The sequence below is a fragment of the Triticum dicoccoides genome, chromosome 3B, assembly GCF_002162155.2.
Source record: "Triticum dicoccoides isolate Atlit2015 ecotype Zavitan chromosome 3B, WEW_v2.0, whole genome shotgun sequence".
Classification (NCBI taxonomy): domain Eukaryota; kingdom Viridiplantae; phylum Streptophyta; class Magnoliopsida; order Poales; family Poaceae; genus Triticum; species Triticum dicoccoides.
Window position 1 is genome coordinate 24576484 of NC_041385.1, and position 27014 is coordinate 24603497.

The following is a 27014-nucleotide window of genomic DNA, read 5'->3' on the forward strand; positions in this document are numbered from 1 at the left end:
GTCAAACTTCTCTAAGTTTGACCAAGTTTATAGATAAAAATATCAATATCTAGAATACCAAATTATTATCACTAGATTCATCATGAACTATATTTTTACATTTTATATATTTAGTATTATAAATCTTTATATATTTTGCTGTAAAGTTGGTCAAACATAGACAACAGTTGACTTTTTGAAAAACTAATACACCTTATATTTAGGAACGGAGGGAGTATAATTCAACCGTCTATAATAGACTATTTGCTTGAAGAATAATAGCCAATCCACAAGTGAAGTTCAAAGCCACGTTTTATTTTCTCTCAACTTCTTCCATTCAGTTACATTTGTGTGCCGCTGTTTATCTGTGACCTGATTTAAATTAGTTGTACATTTCTTTGCAACAGGACGTACAAATCAGCTGATCTAGCCTTCTATGATCCATGGTGGCGAGTACATCCAGTTTCCTGCGCCAATTCCAATAGAATGGGTGGAAATAATCAATGTGAAATCTATATGTAACAAATGGTGCACCAAATTAATTGTATTCATATATCTAAATCAGACTATCTAAGCCATCTAAACCACGGGTGCATACACATAACCGATAATCAGTGCGAGTGACCAGCCTAACACACCAGTACCTGAGAAATCTTCATGAAACTGAAAATTATTCCAAATTTCAAAAAATGTTCAACAATTTGAAAAATATTCGGGATTTCGTAAACTTTTCATGTTTTAGAATGATTATGAATTTAAAAAAATGTTCACAAATTCAAAAATTGTTCACAATAATTGCTCACGAATTCTAAAAGAAGTTCTTCAATTCAAGAATGTCCATGAATTCAAGAAGTCTCCATGAATCAAAATAAGTTTACCAATGCAAAAAAAATATGAATTTCAAAAAGGTATTTTTAAATTTCTAAAAATGTTCACTGTTTCAGGAGCTCTTCACTCGTTGTGGAGCGCGGGTTGCAGCCGGACTCTTATATCACTAGTTTCCATGGAAATGAAGAACTTTGTGCTATATTTTGCATCATGTGCATGTGTATTAATGGAATTGCTATAAGTGACATCTCTGTGTATTTGGAGTTCCCTTAATTTTATTTGATTCTTCATGATTTGCGCTCACTTAGTTTATGCAATCATTGCTCTAGACAATCTTGGAGAGGACTACCCAACACACCAAACACAGCACACTCGCACACACTAGGACAGAGCAAATTGAACATAGTAAGCATCAACTCCAAGTAACATCTTTGGCGCACAAAAATACCTTCAAGTAAAATCTCAATAAAACATTGCAATTGAGGAAATATCTAAGCAACATAGCTTGTGTTGGTGGGGATATTGTATAAATATTATATAACATGTATCCATTCATAAAACTCAATTTGCACGGCTGGTTATTAGCTATGGCACTGATAGCGATGGCATGAACTACTAAAAACTGATGAATACATGGGGGTCATGGTGGGAGGAGAGTGGTTATGTGAGGTTTAGCAGGTGTGTCATCAACACGGGGTTACATGTATTACAGAGTGAGTGGTTTCAGGCATGTGCTTGCCAAGACAAGCAGACACCTGGCAAACCTGGCGGTGGTGGCACTTTGCGCTATATTATTGTGGTATGTGCATTCGGTGGAGCGACAGCTGTCATTTGTTATTGTATGTCCAAAAGAATTGAGCATGTGGATATCCTTTTTGATGGAGAACTTTCTGATTCTGATGATTGGTGCATTGCATTTCCTTTCCCTTAAGTTGTCCATCCATGCTACAATGGCAGATGCGGTTCCTGCTGGGTAGTTGTGGGAGTGAAGTCTATCAAGGCAGCTTATACGATCAATAATCTATCAACACAACATGTTATCGCTTGTGCCATGATAGAGTGTTGCATTGGTTCTAATCTAGATGATGCCTATAGGTACATCAGGGGAGTTAGCCTAATGACGGAGAAAGCATACACTGGCCCTCCATGAAATTGCACATCAGATTCATGAGGTCGCTCACGCGTTGCTTCCCTATTTATGCTAAGCATTTTTACCTCCTATTACTCACTTTCACACTAAATATATGTTATTTTCTAGTGATATGCCCACTAACATACAATTTATCTTGTTTAAACTCACCGGCATAATTGACCACTTATGTTGCCCAATATTAAATACATTATCTTGTGTTAAACAATTCCAACCTGAAATACAATTGTGTTCCATGAAAAGTATGCTACTTGAGTTTTATCTTGCCACAATTAAGAAAATCAATAGCTAGACTAGGTTTGTCTCTAAATCTAACCAAAGCAACCGAAGGTAAACATAATCACATTTCTCCATGAAATAAGTTGTGACACTTATCTATTGTGTCATGTTTGTTTGTTTCAATATATCTAAATATCTTTGTACATGCTTGTAGAGCTTCCAAGTCTCAAAGATATTTTGGTAAATGTTTGTTGGTTTGCTAATTCCTAGTTGAACTGATACCATAGACATCATGGGAATGAGCAGAAAAGATAGCCACCGGGTGAGGTAGAGTACAAGGCTTGGCGATGGTGGTCGCCTCCATGTTGCTTTCCGGTTATTGGCTGGGTCAGGGTTACATGGGGATTTGCGGGTGGCAACTCAGGAGGCGATGACAGGCATAAGCAACAGATATGGAGGAGGACAGCAAAAGGGGAGGCCATCGTCATTGGGCGGCAGAGGAGGTGGCAGAGAGTAGCTATTACGAGGGAGATAGGTGACAAATGAAGCAAATAAGTGTGGAGTGTGGGCATTACCATCCCTACACAAATACGAGCTCAAATACATGTGCGTGATAGTCAATGTTCTTTTTTAGGGGTGTGATGGCTAATGTTCTAAAATGACATGGAATGGCACATTTCTAAATATGTAATAGTTACACTGGCATGTTTCAATTTATGAAAATAGTAATGTCATTTCTCAAAATCAAAAATTTGTCGTGACTTATATCAAATTTACCTTGTTTTTAAATTCCATCTATGTGCTCATGAGCTAGATGATAATTCAGTTGATGATTTGCGCGGGCAAGAGTGAGGACGTAATCATGAGGGTTTTCTATTTAACACATGTTGTGTGTGTTAACGAGGTGATGCCCATGAGTCTCGTCGCTAAATAGGGGTTTCCCCTAACAACGACAAGGTTCCTTCCTCTAGGCGATCCGATCACCCTGAGTTCTGCACCTTCGGCGGCTCTTCCCCGCCGGCAACTACAAGACCCTCGTGATCACCCTATCTCCTTCACCATGATCCACCATCCATCACCCCTAGTAATTATGTGCCTACATTCACAACGGTGCTTGTGAATTCTGCCTGGCTAGAGTACATCGCTAATGGTTGCCCAACTCTTCTCAAATACAGATGATTATTACTTCACCCACTACACAGTTGTAGAGAAGAGACTAGCACATGTCGGCGTCAGGCTAGCGCTCATACTCAACCGTATATTCGAAAAGAAGAAAGGAGACACCATGCCGTTATATGTACAGTAAAAGATCTATATACTCGTACATGAAGTGTATACATATGGGCAGCAAGGTTTATAATTGTAGCTGCAGTGCGTTCATAGGGGTGAGTGTATGTGCATGAATATGAGCGCTTGCGTCTGTACTGTGTTCAAAAAAGTTGCCACACCAGTTTTTGATCAATTACCGCTTCAATAAGTTTGCCATTCTTTAATAAGAGTCACAAAACCTTGGCACAGCATTCCGAAATTCAATTCTTGTAACGTTGTAATATAATTCAACCATCTATAATAGATTGTTTGCTTGAACAATAATAATGAATCCACAAGTGAAGTTCAAAGCCACGTTTTATTTTCTCTCAACTTCTTTTGTTCCTTTACATTTGTGTGTCACTGTTTATCCGTGACCCGCCTAACCCACTAGTACCTGAGAAATGTTCACGAATTTGAAAATTATTTCAAATTTCAGATAATTTTAAAAAAAGGGATTTCATAAATTTTTCATGATTTTAAAATGTTTATTAATTCAAAAAAATCATGAATTAAAAAATGTTCACAAATTCAAAAATTGTTCGCAACAATTGCTCACAATTTCTAAAAGAAGTTCTTCAATTCAAGAATGATCACAAATTCAAGAAATGTTCGTTGATTAAAAAATGTTTATGAATTTAAAAAACAACTAAAAATAATAAATTTCAAAAAAAATGTTCACAATTCAGAAACTATTCATGAATTCACAAACAATTATGGTTTTAAAAGCATGTCTGACTTTCAAAAATTGATCACGAATTTTCAAAATTTATTCCCAAATTTCAACGAACAGGAAAAAGGAAAATCAAAAAAACTTTAGAAAAAAGAGAGAGAACGCATTGAAAAAGGAAGGGAAACAGTTTTTATTTTGTTTGAGTCAGGAAGGAAAACAGGTGAGGTGGAAAAATGGGAATGGGCCAGGCCAATTGATGCGTCACGCTTGTGTTACGTCGCTTTTCTCCAACCTATCTGATAAATAGAATGGTGGTTCCTTTTCAACCCGTAGCGCACGCTCTCTCTTCCGGTTTGCGAAGGTTCTAGAACCTTTCAGGCCGTCTTTTTCCCTATTTTCAAGTTTGCTTTTTTATTTTCTTCTTATTTTATTCTTACTATTTTTTGTTATTTTAACTTTATTTTTGCTTTTTCCTTTTCTTTTTCATTTTCGAACATCTTTAAAATTAGTGAACATTTTATTAGTAATAATGAAGATTTTTTTAAATCATAGAAAAAATGAATTCATGAACATTTTCTCAAATTGTGAGAATATTGGAGATTGTGAATATTTTTTGAATTTGCAATCTTTTTTTTACAACTTTGCAAACATTTTTTGAAATTGTGAATTTTTTTAAAATTTGGGAAGAATTTTTAAAATTAATGAAAACATTGATTTGACGAACATTTTTCAAATTATGAACTTTTTTATTAAAATGGGAGGAAATTAGATTTGTGAACATTTTTTCAATTTGTGAGCATTTTTTAAACATTCATGAACATTTTCTGAATTCATGAACATATTTTGAATTTGGGAACAATTTTTTAAATTAAGATCTTTTTTCAAATGCCGATCATTTGTTGAATTTGAGATTCATGAACAGTTCTCAAATGTAAAAAAAACAAAAGAAACAAAATGGAAATAATGAAAGAAGATGAAAAATAGGAGCGCCCAGCCCCACATAGGCCGGCCCAAAATGTGCCGAGGTGCAAGGGGTGCGTGTTGGTGGCTATTCGCCGACCTATGTGCGAAATTGGGGCTCCCCAACGTTTCACGTTGTTGCCTCCTCCTTAGTTGTAGCATCGTCTGCAACCGCTTCCGGACGTCCCGAGTACATGTTGACGACGTCATGGACGCTGCCTCGACCCCCATGTCCTAGTCCATTGGTTTGGAGTTGGATCCCAAGACTTCAACAAGTGTTGCACCTCCGGCGGCCTCCCGCCACTGCCTAGGCCAGTATCTCGTTCACCCCTGCCAGTCGCGAGTCGGGCGCAAAGGTGAAAAACCCTATGCCACTGCATGTAGGTGCCAGCCTCCCCTTGCTTGTGCCGCAGCGGCCTTCAATGAAAAGGAAGGAAGAAGACAGGTCTCGGCGTTGCCCTTCCTTCCTTCATTCCGACAGTGGGCGAAACTCGACACCTTCTGAGTCCTACGTCGGACCAGAAATGTCTCGATGAGGTAAGAAGCCATCCTTTACCTTTGTATTGAGTTTGTTCGATTGAATGTGAGGTGACCGTGAAAAGATGTTGGCAAACGTGCAATGAAAAATAATACCAGTGACTCAGTGAGGACAAGGAATGAGCACGCGGAGAAGAGTACGCAATAAAAGGTGGAGATGGAGGAGGATAAGATCTCAAAAGAGGAGGGCGACGTGGGATGCTATGCAAGAGAGAAGACGAATTCATAAGAAGATGGAGGCGCATAGGCTTGAAATTAGGGAGCATCGAGCCACAATTGAACAGATAGCCAATGAGGGGGCGGTGCACATGTTGAAGGCGGGGCCGATGCACCCGCGGGCAACATGTGATTTGTGCATGCCGCCGGTTAGATGTTTTTTGTTTATGCAACTTGTTTTAAGTTATGCGCATGCTTGCTTTTTGAATTGTGTGATAAAAACGCCTGACCTTAAAGGCAACCGAAGTATTTGAACAAAAGCAAAGAAAAAGATTATGGAGATTGAGATTTTATTTATTTATTTATTTATTGAGAAAAATGGAGATTGAGATATTGCAACTCTGAGTTTGCACATCTCGTCGCCAGCCTTCAAATAAAAATTTTTTTTGAGTAAGCCTTCAAATAAATAATGCAGCAGCATGTGGACTCTCTCTGTTTAGAGTTGCTCTAGGCCACGATGAGCCCGGCCCTGTTAGACCATCGTGCCACCAAATTATACGTTACGTCGCGGCCTGCGAGACCCGGAGTACATAAAGGAAGCCCAAACCCGAAGCAACCTCCCCATCCCGCAGCAGAAAAAAAGAAAGAGGCAGAGGACCCAGCTCCCCTGCCCCCTTCCTCCGCCAAAGCCGCAAGAAGCAGAGGAGGGCAAGGAGGCGGAGCAGAGCAGAGCAGAGGGACAGGGGAGATGGCGGCACCGCGCCCGCATCCGCTGCTGCTCCTGCTCCTCGTCGCGCTGCTGGCCGCCTCCGCCGACGCCTGGGGCAAGGAGGGCCACATCATGGTCTGCAAGATCGCTGAGGTACTGTACGCCCCCTTCCCAAGAAGATAGTAATTCCGTCGGATCGAGCTGGGGGCTGCTAGCTCGTGGGGAAGGAATGTGCGTGCTGAATTGTGGTGCGCGTTTGCGTTGCGTGCGCTGCAGAGGTACCTGACGGAGGAGGCGGCGGCGGCGGTGCAGGACCTGCTGCCGGAGTCGGCCGGCGGGGAGCTGTCGACGATGTGCCCCTGGGCGGACACCATGCGCTTCCGCTACCACTGGGCCAGCCCGCTCCACTACGCCAACACCCCCAACATCTGCAGCTTCAACTTCTCCCGTCAGTTTATCCCCCCTCCTCTTTCCTGCCTTTCTGGTTCAATGAATTATGGTTTCTGATGCAACCCTAACAGAGCTTAGTTAGCGCCATTACTGTAGTAGTTACAGTACTGCATGTTAAACCAGCAAGAAAATGATATTTTTTTTCTATTTCATGATAACACATATACACATGCCCCTATAAAACCAGTGATTTTGCTATTGAACAATTGTCTAGAATTATTTATTGTAAGTCAACTATTTTGCCTACCCTTGTTCGCATAGAATTGTTGAAATCGTATTAATAGCTTAGTGTAAGTCTAACAAATGTGCAGTTTTAGAGGGCTGAGATTTACAGAAAAAGAACATTGACATGTAGAATTAGCAAAACGGCAAAACGGACACACCATGAAAATGCACTAGTATTGTCCGAAGTTCAGCCTTTCTCGAAAAGATTCAAACATATTATAAAGTTCACAAGAAGTACAAAGCACCCCAAACATGATAAAATTATATCAAGATCCTTAGACCACCGAACAACCACTACAACCATCAGAACGAGTCACCGACACTTCGCTGTCACCACTCTGACCTTGTGGATGACGGTCGGGAAGTTTTTGTGCACTTGCTCCTAAGACCAGCGCACTAGAGTAGAAGTCGTCGTCGATGAACCCATGAACCGATATAAAGAACCTGACATCAAATCTCGATGTAGCGTACGCATGAAAAGAAACCCTAATCGCATCGCCCCGAGGAGCTGGCTGGAATCTACAACGGAGCTGTGTCTAATCCGTCTCGGCAGACAAACTAAAAGAGTATCGAAGTCCGGAAAACTGACTCGAAGAAGCTCCGTCTAGTCCGTCCCAACAGACGAATTGGATGAGGATTGAAGTCCGAAAGACTCTTGAAGAATAAGCGTCGTCGTCGCCGTCCATCTAAGCATCGTCCCTAGGACTGAAATCCTAACCTATCTACTAGCAAGAGTTAAGGCACAGGATTCTCCTCCCCGCCACCGACCGTCGGAGCAACATGCAGAGGGAAGGCAAATCCATGGGCCCGCCGGCTTGTCGTACGAAAGGGGAAAAGAAAGACAACCGGCCGACGGGGGAATTAGCTGAAAGCAGAGAAAAATAAACGTTTTTGTTTTACAATATAAGAAGAATATAAACATTTTTAGTACAATATAAGAAGAAATGATCTATTTATTTATTTTGAGATAAGAATGGCTATATGCATGAGGGGGGTATCGGCAGATCCTTTGCTTGCACTGCACATGCCTATCTGAGTTGGAGAGGGGACCGACCGGCCGGTGACGTTGCTTGCTGGAGAGGGAGAGAGGTTGAGTCAAGACGAAGGACTCTCCCACTCTCTGAGCTTTTAACTAGTTTGCTTGCTGCACGCATCCCCCCAGCACGATTCCATCCACACATCAACACATGGCTCCGCCGAACAGATCGTTTTCGCCAGAGCTATATTGCCTACAGCGATCCTCACCCTCGCATCACTTGAATAACTGCACGTGGTGGGCAGGCGAGGCCGACTCGTGATCTGATCGGGCGACAAGAGAATATCGCTGTGCTTGTTCTCTTTCGCGGCGCATGTGGCCTTGCCCGCGAGCGAGCGCGACGGACGGACGGACGGACGGACGCCGGCGATCACAGTCACATGGTCACATGGAGGATGACGGAATGGATGTGACCACATGCTGTTATCCTATTATTAATGGGGTGTTGCCACGTGAGACGCACCACTACTGGATATATTACATGCGGTCGTCAAAATTGATGCACAATCTGGATATATTACATGAGCTCATGTGGATGTGGCCGTGTGAATTTCAGGGGATTGCCACAACTCTCGCGGGCAGCGGGGGATGTGCGTCGTCGGGGCCATCAACAACTACACGGACCAGCTCTACACCTACGGGGACTCCCCCAAGAGCTCATGTAAGTGCCATTGCCATCGGCTTCATCCCTCCAGTACACTCTCAAAACAGGCACACTGATTACCCTGTATTCGCAACCCAGATAACCTGACGGAGAGCCTGATGTTCCTGGCGCACTTCGTGGGCGACGTGCACCAGCCGCTGCACGTCGGCTACGAGGAGGACGAGGGCGGCAACACTATCATGGTGCGCTGGTACCGCAGGAAGGCCAACCTCCACCACGTACGTATATCCCTCTACTCCCTGCCACACAGGACTCGTCTTCATCAGAGTTGGTATGGTTTTGGTCTGGACTGAACTTCTCGGAGTGTTTCTTACGTGTGTTGGCAGGTGTGGGACGTGAGCATCATCGACACGGTGATGAAGGACTTCTACAACAAGAGCCTCGACACCATGGTGGCCGCCCTCCAGACGAACCTCACCGTCAGTGCACCACAAGACTCTCAAACACTTCAAAATACTGCCATTATCTTCCTTGTTTCCTCTAATGCTTGCTGTGAACTGCAGGAGGGATGGTCTGACGATGTCGGTCACTGGGAGAATTGCGCCAACAAGAAGGCGACCTGCGCAAACGAGTATGATTCATAACCAAACACTCGCACTTTTTTTGCCAGTTCATGACTCATGCAACTAATTTGATCACAAGATTTGACATGATATGGTATCGAACCCACGCCTTGCAGCTACGCGATCGAGAGCATAAGTCTGTCGTGCAACTACGCCTACAAAGATGTGGTGCAGAACATCACCCTAGGAGGTCAGTGCCAATGTTCACAGCAGTACTTCTAAAAACCAACACAGTAGTAGTATGCATTTTGCCTAATGGTAATGGTTGGCAACTCCTATGAAGTGCAGATGATTATTACTTCACCCGCTACCCGGTTGTGGAGAAGAGATTGGCGCAGGCCGGCGTCAGACTGGCGCTGATACTCAACCGTATATTTGACAAGAAAGAAGCTGATACTATGCCGTTATACGTGCAGTAGAATAGCTATACTTGTACAAAAGGTGTATATGTACGGGCTGGACAAAAATCGGTATTGTAGCTGCCACTGCCACGCCGTTTGATCAATTTCCACTTCAATAGGTTTACCATTATGTAATATAAAGAGTCACGCAACCTTGGCACGGCTTTCAGAAATTCATTAGTTGTAAAGTTGCAATACAAACCCTCTTATTAGTCTATTTGCTTGAACAATAAACAAATCCACAAGTGCAGTTTAAAGCGATGTTTTAGTTTCCCTCATCTTCTTTGATTCCTTTACATTTGTGTCATTGCTGATCCGAGATCTTACATAAATTACTTGTACATTTCTTCATAACAGGACTCAGATAGTACAAATCAAATCAGCAGTTCTAGCCTTTCTATGAACCCATGATGGCGAGTAGATTCAGTTTCTCGAGCCAATTCCAATAGATTGGGTGAAAATAATCAATGTGATGTCTATATGGAACAAATGGTGCACCAAATCAATCTTATTCATATATATCTGAATCACACTATCTGAGCCATCTAAACAATGGGAGCCTGCCTACACGCAATCGGTCGTCAGTCAGTGTGATCGACCTGTGGAACCCGCCAGTACCTTAGTGAGCGCGTGAGCGGCGATCCCGATGGGGCAGAAGAGCAGGCAGAGCGAAACCGAATGCCTGGTCTCGATGTTGTTCTTGATGCCATCTTGGTACACTTGCCTGCATCACCATCAAGGAAAAAACACAAACATGAGTGTCTACCTCCTCACAATCGCATACACCTAAAAATGAACGAAAAATGGCCGACTGACCTTGCGGCGAAGAGGTCGACGGCTAGGAGGTGGATCCAGGCGGAGGCGACGGTCATCTCGCTCGCAAACATCCTCACAATGCCAGGCAACTACGCACAAGATTGAAGGACCATACATGTTATTTATACTTTTCGCTAAGGCGCAAGAACATTCAGACAATGCACAATGCTAGTACTGAATCTTAGTGTTGCTGCAAGTATTCAACATTGAGAGAACGTGAGGAGTGGTGACCTCCGGGAGCCAGTACTTGCTGGCGAACATGGCGCGGATGGTGTCGGGGGTCCAGGAGAGGTAGAGCAGGTAGGCGTAGAGGAGGCCGAGGGCGACGTAGGGGGCGGTGCTCTCCACGGCGCGCTTAGTCTGCGCCGAAAGGCACGAGGATAAGCAGGTGAGTGTTTTTTTCCTGTCAATGGCGCGGCCTGCGGAGGAGAAGAGAAAGAGGAATGAGGGGGGGCGGTGGGCTTACGATGTTGGCGTTGGGGGCGGCGATCATGAGCGTGTAGAAGGGGAGGACGGCGACGGTGCCCAGGGTGAAGGCGGAGCTGGCAATCTGGGACGTCGACAGCCCTGTACGTGGGAAGCAATAATTCAGTCAAATCATGGCGTTGCGAGGCCGTCGACCGGGCGCTGCTGTAACTGTCAAGTCTTGGTGAAAAGAAAAGAGAGTACGGCGAGAGTGGCGAGTGCGTACATGCGCGAGGCCGGAGCAGAGGCGCCCTGCAGCGGGCGGCGCACGGGGCAGGGGCCGCGGCGAGCTCCGGCCGGAGATGGAGCGGCGCCCCCCAGGAGCACGCGCGGAGCTGGGCGGAGGGAACGGCGGCCACGCGCGTCGCCGGCGTCCGCCTCACAGCAAGCAGCACGGACGAGCCAGCTACCTGGAGCAGCAGCAAGCGAGAAGTCAGCAGAAAGAAGTCAACAAAGGCATGAGGATGGTAGCGAAGCTGATGGCTTACCCGCGTGGTGGTGGAGAGCGCGAGGGCGGAGGGGGAGGAGGCCGCCATTTCCAGCCGGTAGTCGTGGTGGTGGTGGAGTCGCCGTGTTCCGGGAAGGGGAGACGGGGAGCGGAGCGCCTTTGTACTAGTGGCAAGGCGCCGGGCTGTGATGTGGGATGGTAGGAAGGATTGAGTGACCACTCCACTGATTTCGTTTGCCTTACCATCTTGGGAACGGCAGGTCGGTGGGGTGGCGGGTCCCGCCGGAGTGGGAGGGGGGCGGTGGCCACCAGCACCACCTTCCGTCCAGGTTCACCACCCATTATAGTAGTACCTTCTCACCTCAGTCGCCGGCAACTGTAGCCATGTCGCCCATGTGCCGAGCCTTGACTGGGACGGCCGCCTCCTCGCCGACACGTGGCCGCCATTACCAAGTACTCACCTCAGGCGGCTCTGGAGGAAGCAGAGGACTATGCAATCCCATGGTTAGTTACCTCAGCAACAGACCAACACACCGCCGTCAAATAAATCAACAGAAGCTCATCTCCCTGCAAAAAAAAAAAAAAAAAACAAGAGAAGAACACCAGAGAGTGAAACGTAAAACGATTAAATCAACAGCATACAAAGTGAATGTGGATAAAACACAAAACGATTAAATCAACAGCATACAGAGTGAAAGTGGATAAAACACAAACCAACAGAGACATAGTAATAAGTTTCAACAGCACTTTTGATTTAAAAACCAAAACTGTCTCAGACCAACACGACAGGCAGGATTTCTAATCAGTCCACAAGGTCGGGCCATTTGGCCCGAACCTTCTCATCCTCCTCACGGATATCATCAGTCTACGGATTAATTAACATAACTTAAAAACAACTGTCGCTGCCTCCTCCTCCCAGGAGGAACTGTCTTGGGATAAAGGTGCTAAAAACGGTAAACAACTCAGACGAACTAAGTATATCTCTCTCTTTGTCTAGGACCTATCCTCTCCCCTCTTTATTTCTCTCCCCTCTCCACTCTCAGTATAAACGCTATGTTCAGAAGGACCGCAGGTACTCCGACGCCATGGCCTGGAGCTCCAGCGCCATCGCCTGGAGCTTCTCAAGGTCGGCGGTGAGGTCGAGGTTGGGGGAGAGCATGAAGCCGGCCCCGGCCGCGAGCGCGATCACCAGCAGGCTGCCCTTCAGGCAGGTGGCGCCGCGCGACAGCCTCCCGATGATGGCCTTGCAGTACTTGTCTGCCTCCTTGATGGACGCCTTCTCCCCAGAGTCCTCTGCTTCCTCCAGAGCAGCCTCATTCTGCAATACAAACCAATGATTAGAACATGCACATATATCCAGGGATATGTTGAAGGTTCAGTAAATACTATCTTTCACCAAAAGGTAAATTAGCTTTGCATACATGCTTAAAAAGTGTCAATGCCACATACGTCTCATTTTAGCATCATAGCAGCTTGAACTACTTTCTACGGAGCATTTGCTAGTAGAACTATGCACATAAAGTATGATCACAACGGATGATATGCAATACATGTAGGGATGTAAATATTACTTGCAGGGATATGGAGGTGTATATTTGATCAACAGGTAAATTAGCTACGGCATGCAAGGTTAAAAAATGTCAATGCCACATAAGTCTCATTTTCACATCACGGCAGCAGAGAATTTGCTAGTAGAAAAATTATGCACATAAAGTACAACCAGAATGGATGAAGGATCTGAATCTGAACAGCAAAAAAATGTTGTGCACATAAGCTCACCTTAGCCTTGAGGCTCTTCAGAGTTGCTTTAAGAGCTTCAGAGTTGAGCTTGGGAGAGAGTGTCTTCCAGTCTGCAGTGATTTTGCGCAAGACCGCAACACTGGCTTGGATATTCTCTGCATGAAGCTTGTCCTGGAAACAGAAATTAAACATCAGTCTGAGCCAATTTCTTGTATTGGACAGAGCTGTACAAAGACAAAGAAAACAAAAATATCACTCACCCACAGCTTGTAGGACTCTGGACTCTGAGTCAGGCACCAGATGAACACATCAGTGGCCTCCTTGGCAAGCTCTGCATTATCTGTACATAATACACCGGTAAGCCAACTGGAATTTGCAAAACAAAACTAAACCGGCTCTGTATTGCAGAATGGACATATTTAAACTCACTTTCTTGCATTGCCTTCACAGCCAAAGGCAGAAGCTGCTGTGATGCTTGCTTCACAGCTTTGGAGCCAGGAGTACCAACAAGAGCCAGCTCCTTTATTATTGGGTAGGCTGCTTCAAACCTTTCTGTAGCCTGAAGAGTTCAATGCAGAGGTATTAGAATATTGTCTCGTATTAAACATACCACGGAAAGAAGGGGGGATTTAACAAACCTTGACACGTGCATTAGGCACGGGAAATGTGCATCTCATAAAGAGATCCAGTGTTCCAGCAGGAACAAGGCGCTCTCCCTTTCTGACTGCGCCATTCAGTAGCATAGCTCGAGCTTTGGAGGCATTAGGGGTAGACACAAACCTGCACATGAAATCTCATTAAGCACTTCTGGAAGTATAAGAACTCAGATATAATCACAAAGTGTATTGCACATAATTACAGTTACTATATGAACTATAAGATATAATCACAAAATGTTATAAACATATCAATAGTTATTAGTATAAGAACTAAGATATCACAAAATGTTATATACATACTTATAGTTATTAGTATAAGAACTAAGACATAATAAAAAAAATGGTATATACATATTTAAAGTTATTACCACAAGACTAAAATATAACCACCAAATGTGATATACATATTTACTGTCAGTCAGTATAAGAACTAAGAAATAATCAAAAAAATGACATATACATATTTACAGTAGTAAGTATACCTCTCGAGCAACTGCAAAACAAGATCTCTTGACTGAGGATTCACACTTGACTTTGCACACACACTGGGAAATAGGGAATGCGACCAGCAAAACATTCCCGAGACTAGGTCGCCTTGAGATGCCTATCATATATAACACGAAAATTAAATTGTGTAAGGAAATAGAAAATATGCAGATTAGGGCCTCAGAAGTAAACATAATTCAGAGCGAGCAAGAAGGTGATAAGGAAACTGAGTAATACCTGATTAATAACCCAGGCGATGATGGGAAGCTTTTCCTGTCCAAGATATTTACTGTTCCCCACTATTTTGGGGGAGAGGTTTATTAGTACATCTGGCTTCCTTCTTAAAGTCAAGGCAAGCACAACAAATATTGCAACCTGAAAAAAGAAAATGTTCGGTTAAAAACTAAACCAAAAACATCAACTCAACAAATAACCACAAGTTCAACACTCAAGAAGATTATGCTGGTCAAGATGAAAGATCAACAATATAGCTCTTTGCGTTTCCAGAAACTGCAGAAGTTTTGTGCATTGATGAGGAGGACTCGTGCAAAGATGAATGAAATTCCTAAAGTGAACCAAGGAGCTCCAAAAGAACTACAGGTCTACAACAGGGCCTATTTGTGTTCCACTATCAGAAACCTACATACCTACAGAAAGAAGGTATTGGCACTGAAGCAAGCTATATACCTACCCATCAATGCAAGATGCCAGCAGATGAAATATATAATCCTGAAATCTTAAAAGTGCACGCCCACTTTTTCGTAGGAACGGGCGGCCGGGCTGGTTACTTACATGTGTGTCTTTTTTTGTCAGCTAGTGAATGTTTTTTGTTAGCATTAAATGCGTACGGACTAGTCCTGGAAACAGATTCACGCACATTTATTTTGGCCACTTCAATTTTTAAAAAGTCGTATCTTTTAAACCACACGTCAGAATTCAGATCCGTCTTCACCGTTGGATTCATCGCGACGAGATCTTCGAAACTAGATCCCGCATGGATATGTTTCGACGAAATTTGTTTGATGCCAACTTTGGCGTTGTATTGTGCAACTTCAGTACTGCTTTGTGCAACTTTAGTACTGCATGGTGCAATTTTTTTCAAACCCAGTTTTTTGGAGCTGCATCCTCAGTAGTTGTCGTTGCACACATAGTAGTCCTAGTTGGCACATACATGGCCACATAGTTGCATAATCTAGTCCGCATAGTCGCATATGAATTATCATAGCTTGTAATGTAGTCTAGTTGCACACACATTGATGTTTAGTTGGCTTGTAACGTAGTCTAGTTGCGCACACATTGATGTTTAGTTGGCAGGAAGACTAGTTGCACACACATATGCTTAGTTGGCTTGTAATATATTCTAGTTGCACACACATTGATGTTTAGTTGGCAGGACACTAGTTGCACACGCATTAATATTTAGTTGGCAGGACTAGTTACACACACATATACTCAGTTGGCACGGCAATGTAGTCTAGTTGCATAATGCAGTACTATAGTTGCACCATATAGCACCAAAGTTGGCATCAAAAAAAAATCGTCGAAACATACCCATATGGGATCTAGTTTCGAAGATCTCGTCGCGATGAACCCAAAGGTGAAAACGGATCTGAATTCCAACGTGTGGTTTAAAAGATATGACTTTTTAAAGATTTAAGAGACGAAAATAAATGTGTTTCACGGACCAGTCTGTACGCATTTGCTATACGCATTTAATGCTAATAAAAACATCCATTAACTAACAGAAAAAGACACACAATAGATAATTGCTGTTTATAAATTATTAGAGGACCAAAACTTGCAATTTTGGGCCGGCCGCTCGCAAAGTATAGTGAGCAGCCGGCCGCTCGCTAGACCGGTCCATATATAATTTGCAGAACCTACCTATGCAATGCAAGATGGTTATTTAGAACAAAATATTTCTACATGCATCGGCACTTCAGTACTACAATGTCATTTACAATTACAATATGTCAGTTGACTCAGTTGACATAGGTGCTAGACTACATTGGTGCTAGACTGTAGACTCAGTTGACATAGGTCCAGTACTACAATATGTCATTTACAATTACAATACTATTGTGCTCTCCACCATGAATCAACAATTATTAATATGATAACTAATGATAGTCATAATGGGAATGGGATGAATGTTACCTGGGCTTTTGGAGTTTGTTGAACAACCTTCTTCGCGCCCTTAGGTCCAACAGTTGGACCTGACAACTCCGACATGATGCTATCTATACACCACAAAACAAATTCTCCCAATGCATCAGGAGATCTCTGGCTGATCCAATCACTTGCAGTCTTGCAAACTGGCTCAGGAACATGGGACAATGGTACCTGTAATGATACATCAAACAATTAGGCTCATAACAGAAGGAAAAAAAATTGTAAAGCAAGGTTATTCCAACTCTTAAATTTCTCAATGTAAGGTAAAAAATGGCACATTGATGGAGTCAAAATGCAATATGGACAAGCGTAATAAATATACTAAGAAGGTAGCCCATCACTATAATCGGCCTTGTAGCTCAACTCCCTCACCCCGATTCAGATATCCATTTACAGAAATAATATGTACCGCCACAACTTTTGAGAACTTACTGCAACCATTAGTATAACCAACACTATTGACATAGATACAGCACACTACAGTCATTATACATTATGATGTAAAAACCTGCCTTCTAAGACAGAATTGTAGGCATATAATAATTTGATTATCTTAAGTAACTTCCCGTAGTAGCTTGTCAGGAACTAGATAATACTGGACAGCCAACCATACGTAGGTAGAAGAACCGTTTTGTAAACCATTAAAGACAGAACTTGAATTAGTACCATTATTGTCGTAATAATACTGAACAGTTGACAAAAATAACATGACTGCTACGCAAACCACCACTACCGACAATGCATTAATTTCATAGCAACATTGGGGCAACACCTTAAATAACTCCACCCTAGCATATCCGGAATTCAGACAAGTAATAATGGTCGATACCAAAGTAAAATAACCGTCTTGTGGACCACTGCAGATGATGCTTGAATTCAAACAAGTACAGCATAATAATACTAAACAGATAAAAAAATCAGCACAACCGTTACTCGAAGCACTACTGGGGATGCATGAATTAGCATAGACAGTGGGGCTACACTTTAAAACTGCATAACCATCCTACTAAACGCAATTATATTTCACATGTCTTTCAAATGCAATACTCATATTAATACAGAAGTAAGGGCCCGTAGTGCACTCACATGGGCCATCTTGGACTAAAAAAAAACAGATGCCAAAAATCAGCATAACCGTTACTTAAACAACTACTGAGGATGCATGAACTAATATCGAAATTGGCGCGAAACCTTAAAATTGGATAGCATCCAATTAAGCGCAATTCTATTTCACATGCAACTCAAACGCAGCACTCATTATGCATAATAAAGAATTAAAAAGCCTGTAGTAAACTAATGACCATGACCATATTGGACACTGGCAGTAATAATGCTAAACAGATAACAGAACCAGCATAAACGTTACCCAAACCACTACGACAGATGCATGAATTAGCATCAAAATTGGCGCGAAATAACCTTAAAACTAGGCAATTATCCTATTATGCCGAAGTTTACTTCACATGTAACCCAAATACAACACTCATAAGAATAAGAAACAAGGAGCATATAGTGAACTAATGAGTGTTGTATTTGGATTACAACATGTGAAGTAAAACAAGGAGCCCAATTTTACTTCACATGTAATCCAAATACAACAGATACCAAAACCAGCATAAACGTTACTCAGACCACTACTAAGGATGCATGAATCAGTGTCAACATTGGCACAAAACCTTTAAAGTGCATAACCATACTAATAAGTGCAATCCTGTTTCATGTAAATCAAACGCACCACTAATATGCATAAAGAAACAAGTGAACCAATAACTCGCATGGACCATCTTGGACTAATACGAAACAGATAAGGAAAAACACAGCATCACCGCTAATCCACCACTACTGAGAAAGCATGAATAAAGTATCAAAATTGGCGCGAAACCTTAAAACTGCATAATCATCCTATTAATTGCAATTCGAGTTCACATGTAATTCAAACACAACAAGACCATCTTGCACATTAGCAGTGATAAACTAATAATACTAAACAGGCAACAAATCCGAACCACGACTGAGGATGCATGGATTAGCATTAAAAATGGCGTGAAACTTAAAACTGCATAATCATCCTATTAATCGCAATTCAAGTTCACATGTAATTCAGACACAGCAAGACCATCTTGGACATTAGCGGTAATAATACTAAACAGGTAACAAAATCCATATAACTGTAACTCAAAACAGGACTGACGATGCATGAATTAGCATTAAAATTGGCGCGAAACCTCAAAATTGCATAACCATCCTATTAAGTGCAATTATATTTCACACGTAGTTCAAATAAAACACTCATATGCATACAGAATTAAGGAGCGTGTAATCAACTAACAACTCACATCAACCATCTTGGACTAATACCAAACAGGTAACGAAATCAGCATAACCATCACTCAAACCACTACTGACGATGCATGAATCAGTATCAACATTGGCGCGAAAAGTTAAAACTGCAGAACCATCCTTCCTATTAAGCGCAATTCTACTTCACATGTAATTCAAACAACACCACAAAAATGCATATATAGAATTAAGGAACCTGGGTGGAACCAGTAACTCACATCAACCATCTTGGGCATGGGTGACTCCTTGAACATCTTGGCCCAGGGGAACTGGGCCGCACTCACGTTGGCAAACGCCCGGCCGAAGTAGTCGGCGAAGCGCATGAGCTGGATGCCCTCCTGGTTCTCATACGAGGCCTGCACAAACAGAGCAAACAATCAGAATCCAACAAAAAGAAAAGAGCCGCAACCTTTACAGCATCCAGCCCACCAAAGCCTTTCTGAGATCCCATCTTGACATCACGGGATCCCGACTTTCCCGACGGCCCATCCGTACCATACCAGAATTATGCATCTAGTACCCCTAAACACGAAACTAGTTGGTACAGAACAGTGCAGGGGAATTCGGGCATGGCCAGCGAGATCCGGCACTAAACCCCGGCCAGATCCGATCCCCGGGAAGGAGACAAACCCATGATCCGGACGGGAACTCGCGAGATCTGGGCTCCGGGAATGCATTTCGGGGAGGGAGGAGGGGTGGGGGTAGTACCGAGATGTCGACGAGGTGCGCGGCGAGGCTCTCGGCGTCGATGAGCGCGGCGGCGTCGGCGACGGTCACCTTGGGCTTCTTCACCTTGGGCTTCTTGGGCTTCTTGGGCGCCTCGGCCTGGGCGCGGTCCTTGGCCGCCGCCCCGTCCGAGTCGGAGCCCTCGTCGGAGGAGCGGGAGCCCCAGGGGACGCGGGCGGCGTTGGCGGCGTCGTCGTCGTCATCGTAGTAGCCGGCCGTGGCGTCCCGGGCGGCCTGGATCGCGCGGTGGCGCTCCTGCGAGCGCTTGTCGAGGCCCTCGAAGACGCCGGGCTTGCCGCCCAGATCGGGCGCCGCGGCCGCGGCCGGGGCCACGGCGGCGGGCTTGCGGCTGCTGCGCTTGGCGTAGGTCACCTTCTGCCAGCCGTGCGAGGGGTCGGCGGGCGCGGCGGACGAGGAGGAGGAGGAGGCGGCGAGGGCGTCCATGGCGGAGGAGGAGGAGCCCGCGGCGAAGGCGACGTCGTCCATTGCCATGGCTGGGGCTGGGGTCGGGAGCAGGGGAGAGGCAAGTCGTTCGCTCGCTCTGGTCTGGTTTGGTTGCGCGCTGGTGGGTGGGGAGGGGAGCGATGAGAGTCGTGGCCCGAGGACGGGATTTTATTCTGCGCCGGGGGGGTGTGGGAGGTGCAATTTCTTCCGTGAGCGTGCGTGCGTGCCGACGCTTCTACTGCTGTCACCTGCCTCGCGCCTGCATTGGGACGTAATCCTGGCGAAAAGAAGGACTTTTTTTTGGGTCTCTGCTCTGCTCTGCTGGACTTTTAATTGGGTGAATTTAGTTTGGGATATGATATGGCGACTGATGGGTGGATTTGATGATGCAAATATTCGGACACGTCAGTCACTGGCCCCCCTGTGGATGGATGCTTGGGTGGCGAGATGGCTAGGGGGTGATTCGTGAGAAGAAAACGTTCGTATGGTTGCTTTGTAAGCAAGGGGGAAACAATTTGTGTTCATCGCCTTTTAGTCCTTTCTGAATTCTATATTTTATATTGGGAATTTTATATTTGTCTAGTCTCCGAAATTGGATATAAACCCTAAAGTTTCCGAATCGGACAAATTGGTCACCTTTGTTGTTGATGTTCTTGCGGGCGGGCGGGCGACGGCGCGAGCAGAGCGAGAGAGGGGATAGGGAGGGTGGCGGGAGAGGAGGAGTCGGCCTCTTGTTTTTACGTGAGGGTTACCGATACCACGTCCAGCTGCATGCGCCGACGTTGCATGCTTTTAACCGGGGTGATGTTCCCCCCCGCGGGGGGTGGGGGGTGGGGTGTCGGAAGCGCGAGTTACTGCCGATTTAAAGAAGCGGCGCGAGTGACGTGGAAAGTGGGCCTTTCTATGTTGCCTAAATCTTAAACTTATCTTTCGGTTATGCTATCTTCCAGTTCTGTTAGACGTCTTTTGCGATGCTCATTCCAAAGTCGCGGACTCGTGGGTGCTAAGTTTGTCGTGGGTGGATCCGACAAAATGTAGTTAATGGTTTCGCTTTTTCAAGCACGACAACATTGTTCACGGGGGCAACTAGTTATCACGTATTACCTATACCCGCCGTTTTGGTGAGAAGTTATTGGGTGCATGTGAGCCGATGCAACCGGCTGATGTGGGGAGCAAGATGGGGAGAGTGGGGACATAGAAGGCGTGAGCCTCTTGTTTTTACTAAAAGGCTACCGACATGGTGTCTAACTGCACATGCCAGTGTTGCATGCTTTAAATCGGGGTGAAGTCTCCCCCGCACGGTGCGAAAAACGTAAGTATTGTCGATTTAAGGAAGTAACGAGAGTGATGTCAAAAGTTGACTTTTTTACATTACTTAAATACTAAATTTATCCCTTTTTATTTTAGTAAACCCTAAAGTTTCCGAAACGGACAAACTGGTCACCATTGTTGATGATGCTCTTGTGGGCGGCAACGAGAGCAGAGCGAGAGAGGAGATCAGGAGGGTGGCGGCAGAGAAGGAGTCAGCCTCTTGCTTTTACGTGAAGGTTACCGGTACCACGTCTAGCTGCATGAGCCGACATTGCGTGCTTTTAATCGGGGCGAATTTTCCCGCGCGCGGGTGCGGGAAGCACGAGCTACTGTCCATTTAAAGAAGCGATGCGGGTGACGTGGAAAGCAGGCCTTTATACGTTACCTAAATCTTAAACTTATATTTCTGTTCTACTATCTTCCAGTTCCGTTAGACGTCTTCGCGATGCTTTGGATATACATTCGCCGAGGACTCGTGGGTGCGAAGTTTGTCGTGGGTGGATCCGACAAAATGTAGTTAATGGCTTCACCATTTTCGATCACGACAACATTGTTCTTATTGAGGGGGGGTATCGCGTATTAACACTATACCCACTACTTTGGTGAGAAGTTCCTGGGTGCATGCGAACCGATGCGCCCGGCTGATGTGCGGAGCGAGGGAGAAGATGGGAAGAGTGTGGACATAGAAGGCGTGAGCCTCTTGTTTTTACTGGAAGGCTACCGACATGGTGTCTAACTGCATGTGCCAGTGTTGCATGCTTTCCCTATGGTGAACTTTCCGACGCACGGTGCAAAGAACGTGAGTTATTGTCGGTTTAAGGAAGGGGTGACAATGATGTCAAAAGCTGACTTTTTTACGTTTGCTTAAATACTAATTTATCCCTTTTCATTTTAGTTTTGATATCTTCCAGCTACATTATGGTCTTTTATGATGCTTTAGATATGCATACGGCGCAGACACTTGAGTGTTAGTTTGTCGTGGGTGAATCCGACAAAAAATAGTAACTAGTTTAACTTTTCTCAATGATGAGGCATTTGTTGTTCTTCATGAGAGCAACCAGTTATCACACATTAACCATGTTGGCTTTGGTGAAAAATCGGGGGGTGCACGTGAACTGATGCGTGTAGAATACGCAACTACGTTATAGGCTTTATGATGGTCTGCATATGCATGTGTCATATGAATTGTGAGCGTCAAGTTTTCGGCGGGTGAATCATACCAGAAATAGCAACTGCCTTTTATTTCTTCCACCTTTGTGGCATCGTAATTATTTACAAGGGAAACTAGTTATTACCATTAAATTATGTCGCATTTTGTGAGAAGTTGTTGGATGCAGGAGGAATGGATATGTTTGTGGAATATGATTACATTATGGACATTATGATGAGTTGGATATGACGTTAAGTTTGTCGTGGGTGAAGCCGACAAATGATAATGACTAGTTTCATTTTCTCTAGCATGGTGAAATCATTAGTTGTTGACAACAACAACGCAACTAATTATCAAAATTGACTATATCGACCTCAGTGAGAAGTTATTAGGTGTACATGAATTCCTGTTGTGTGTAGACTAGTTCGTTTTGATCGTGGTTCCTACTTTGTATTGACAAGGTGTTAGTTCTCTAGATATGTTATATAATAATGATGACACATAAGAAAATTCTCTAAGTGGACATCACTATACAGTTATCTGACTAGAAGTCCATTATCGATGTTATAGTTTCACGAATAACATAGAAGAGTCCCTTTAAGCTCTCAAATATGATGACAAGTCCGTTTAAACTTTGCACTATGAAACTAGCCATGTTAAGACATGATTTTTCTAATTTCCTTGAAACTTCAACCTTAAGCTAGTTCTAGATAGTGGTTTTATATTTCGGCATCTTCTAAATAACAATAAAACTGGTGTACAACACTCTAGGAATTTAGGATGCGCATAATTTCATATAAAATATGATCATTTATGTGATGCACGGAAGATGTAATGGTTTTGCTAGGGTTTTTTCTTGTTGCCAAACTATAGTGTGCCCGCATTCAACTTATTTGTCGACCTCTATCTCTTGGGCCAGTCTACCGATCTCCCCAATGTTAACCGCTGCTCCCCTCTCCCTCCTCTTGTCGCTCCACCAACGGAAGGGTTACGGGGACCCCAGAGTTTTGGTTTGGTAGTTGCAATAGTTGGAATAATTTAGGGTTTGTCTTTGATCAGCGGCGGCGAGGTGACGTCGATGCAATTGGCATGCAATAAAATATCCTCACCTCGTCAGAGAGGAGTGTGGAGGATGGTGTGATCCTCGTGGAGGTGACGCTCGGCAGATGGCATGCTTCATCACCGAGACGATCTTCTCAGCTCTGGACCACCTCGGAATCATCTGGCGGGATGGAATCAACAGGACTACGATGCAGATACATGTCGGCTCCTTGGGGTAGCGAGGTTACAATTTTCTCGTCATGTATGCGCGTTGCAAGTTATGGGATCGTATAGTTCAGAGTTTGTCTTCAATCGGTGGCGGCGAGATGATGTTGACCCAATTGGCATGGAATAAAATATACCCACCTCGCCAAAGAGGCATGTGGAGAATGTTGTGATCCTCGTGGAGGCGACCCTTGGCAGGCGGCAGTGCTTCCTTCGTCGAGATGATCTTCTCGGCTTCGAACCACCTCGAAACCATCCGGTTGGACGGAATCGACAGAGCTAATTCATGTCGGCTCATCGGGATGGCGAGGTTAGGGTTTTCTTGTCATGCATGATGCTTATGAGTTATGGGTTGGAATAGTTTAGGGTTTGTCTCCGATTGGCGGTGGTAACACAACGTCGACACAACTGGAATGGAATAGAATGTCCTCACCTCACCAGAGAGGTGTGGGGGGGATGGTGTTATGCCCACATAGGCGACGCTCGACAGATGGCGGTGCTTTGTCGTCGAGATGATATTCTCGGCTCTGAACCACCGTGAAATCATTCGGGGGACGGAATTGACAGAGCTAATGCATAGATTCATGTCGGCTCCTCGGGGTGGTGACGTTAGGTTCTTCTTGTTGTGCGCGCGCGCTGACAAGTTATTGGTTGGAATAGTTTAGGGTTTGTCTCTGACCTGTGGCGGTGAGGTAGCGTCGACGCAATTGGCATGGAATGACATGTCATCATCTCGCTAGAGAGGCGTGTCAAGGATAGTGTGATCCTCGCACAGGTGACGCTCTGCAAATGGCGCTGCTTCGTCGTCGAGATGATCTTCTTGGCGCCGAACCATCTCAAATTTGTCTAACATGATGGAATCGACAGATGTAAGGTGTTGATTCATGGCGGCTCCTCGAGGCGGCGAGGTTAGGGTTTTCTCGGTGTGCGTGTGCGCTAACAAGTTACGGGATGGAAAAAATTAGGGTTTGTCTCTGATCGGCTGCGATGAGGCGATGCCGATGCAATTGGCATGGAATAAAATATCATCACCTCGCCATAGAGGCGTGTGTAGGATGGTGTGACCCTCGCGGAGGTGACGTTCGGTAGATGACGGTGCTTCGCTGTCGAGATTATCTTCTCATCTCCAAACCACCTCGATATCATCTGACAGGACGGAATTGCCAGAGCTAAGGAGTAGATTCATGTCGTCTCCTCGGGGTGGAGAGGTTAGGGTTTCTAGTCATGCGTCCCGCTGATGAATTATGGTGTTAGATGCTTTGGATCGATTCAATGGTTCGACGACAGCGAGTGTTGATCTGTAGGGGCACATGCACAAAGGTTTCTTGATTGTCATCAACAAGGCCCGTATGACTTTGATAAGGGAGCACGACAAGGGCGCGTCGTCGGCTCATTTTATTGTTGATAGTGGTCGTTCGGTGATCGAGGGGACCTTGACATAATTTTATTATTATGTTTGAGATGCTTTGTACTTATGCTTTATAATAGACCAGGGTCCTTTTTGAAAAAAAGAGGTTTCTGGTTTGAGGATTAAGTCAGACTAAGCACAATATTGAAGGTTCAAAATGAGAATTTTGGACGATGTGACCATGGGTACATCTTTTGGATTTGCATGAGAGTATTTTTTTTCCGCTTCACATGTACAAAAATTTGCTCTCACTAACCCGGCCGCTCTTTAATAGTCGAGATTTGCTTCTCTTCCATGAACATATACAAGAAATAAGAAAATATCTATAAAAAAATGGCGCACATAAATGTTAAATCACATCACTCATACAATCTTTTGGATTTGCATTTTTCTAATGATTTAAACGCTTCACATTTATAGAAGGATTGCCTTCACTAAACCCGATCGCCCAAACCTGGTGAAAATACAGAAGAACAATCTTTTGGATTTGCGTTTAAATACTTCTAATGCTCAAAATTTATACAAAGATTGCCTTTTATTTTATTATTTATTATGGAAAAGTATTTCCTTTTATTAAAATGTTGAATCAAATCACATCCACATCAGATATGCTCCTCGTCAATGTACAGGTGGAGGCTGTCCATGTGACAGCTGAGTGTGGTACAGACACTGCGAGTGGGGCCGCCGCTTCCAGTCACAGGACGCCGTCAGTCTCAATCTTCCTCGTGTACTCCGCTCCGTCCAACTGTAGGATCTAAATTATGATTAGTACTATTACTAGGACAGTAGTAATCTGCTTCCAAACAAACCAACATTACCGCTCCAAAATACTTACTTCCAGTTAAACCAGTAGTACTACAATTTTAGGACCAACATCTAAAAATGAGATCTTTGCAATATTTGGCAGTAGTAATACTAGAATATATCCAATTAAGGCAGAGCAATTAAGTCACTCCAAATTTGGCCCGAAATTACTCTACTCCTTTTTATCGCCTCGTCAGTTACAGTCTTACAGATGGTGAGAGGTCAGCGCGTGCGTCAGCGGTCCCAAATTTGGCCGCGATTCATTTTGATCCATTTTTTCACCCTCGTCGGTTTCTAATTGCGCCAGCGCATTTACGGCTCGGGCTGCTAACTTTGGCAGGGAGTGATTTGGTTCCGTTTTCAGCCTTGGACGGACGGACAGGATAGACATGGGCGGGTGGCAACTGTGGCAGCAGATAGGGGCGGCGACGTCATCGGCGGGCCATCGCTGGCCTGTGGGCGCGCCACGTGGCGTCTGGCCCGTCACTCGCTTCCACGCCAGCCGCGCGCGTGCTGCGCGGTCCCCGGCTTGCCATTCTTGGGTCCGCCACGCGTTTCGTGTGTTTGCTCTCGAGGGGCACCGGTGGCAGTCGGGCCGGCCCATATGTGGCAAGGCCAACTCCTACGGTAAGATCCAAATCGACGTCTCTTTTGTTTGGATTTTGTCCGTTTGGAGCGAATGCGTTTTGCCCATCCGTCAGTTCGTTGGTCGTTGCATCCAATGCCCGGCCGCATTGCAACGTGTCCGCATCTCATTTTAAAAAAAGACGGATGCATATTAAGAAAACACTTAAAATTTAAAACTGCTCAAACTAGTCATGGTCGCACAGTTAACCTTAGCTTAAACTTAAGAAAACATAGATTTAGACGTCCCCGCCGCCGTCGTGGCCGTCTTGGATGCCGCCATCCTGTTCGCGCACG

At 44.5% G+C, this 27014-nt stretch overlaps 3 protein-coding genes across 3 annotated transcripts; 1 reads left to right on the forward strand and 2 right to left on the reverse strand.

Annotated features, from left to right (window-relative positions):
* Nucleotides 1-6436: 6436 nt before the first annotated feature.
* LOC119274475 (endonuclease 2-like) lies at nt 6437-10096 on the forward strand. Its single transcript, XM_037555182.1, has 8 exons — nt 6437-6672; nt 6796-6967; nt 8787-8891; nt 8973-9112; nt 9221-9313; nt 9398-9465; nt 9574-9647; nt 9746-10096. The coding sequence occupies exons 1-8, from the start codon at nt 6559-6561 to the stop codon at nt 9874-9876; spliced, it is 897 nt and encodes a 298-aa protein (XP_037411079.1). The 5' UTR covers nt 6437-6558; the 3' UTR covers nt 9877-10096.
* Nucleotides 10097-10141: 45 nt separating this feature from the next.
* LOC119274476 (protein MAO HUZI 4, chloroplastic-like) lies at nt 10142-11791 on the reverse strand. The gene is made up of 6 exons (XM_037555183.1): nt 11628-11791; nt 11366-11549; nt 11141-11241; nt 10906-11034; nt 10675-10763; nt 10142-10582 (listed from the first exon to the last, which is right to left on the reverse strand). The coding sequence occupies exons 1-6, from the start codon at nt 11673-11675 to the stop codon at nt 10444-10446; spliced, it is 690 nt and encodes a 229-aa protein (XP_037411080.1). The 5' UTR covers nt 11676-11791; the 3' UTR covers nt 10142-10443.
* A 521-nt stretch (nt 11792-12312) lies between these two features.
* Nucleotides 12313-20296, reverse strand: LOC119274477. The gene is made up of 10 exons (XM_037555184.1): nt 19693-20296; nt 19203-19340; nt 16630-16815; nt 14710-14847; nt 14469-14590; nt 13966-14107; nt 13757-13886; nt 13588-13667; nt 13367-13498; nt 12313-12905 (listed from the first exon to the last, which is right to left on the reverse strand). Exons 1-10 carry the CDS (start codon nt 20200-20202, stop codon nt 12645-12647), a joined length of 1839 nt encoding a protein of 612 aa, XP_037411081.1. The 5' UTR covers nt 20203-20296; the 3' UTR covers nt 12313-12644.
* Nucleotides 20297-27014: the final 6718 nt, after the last annotated feature.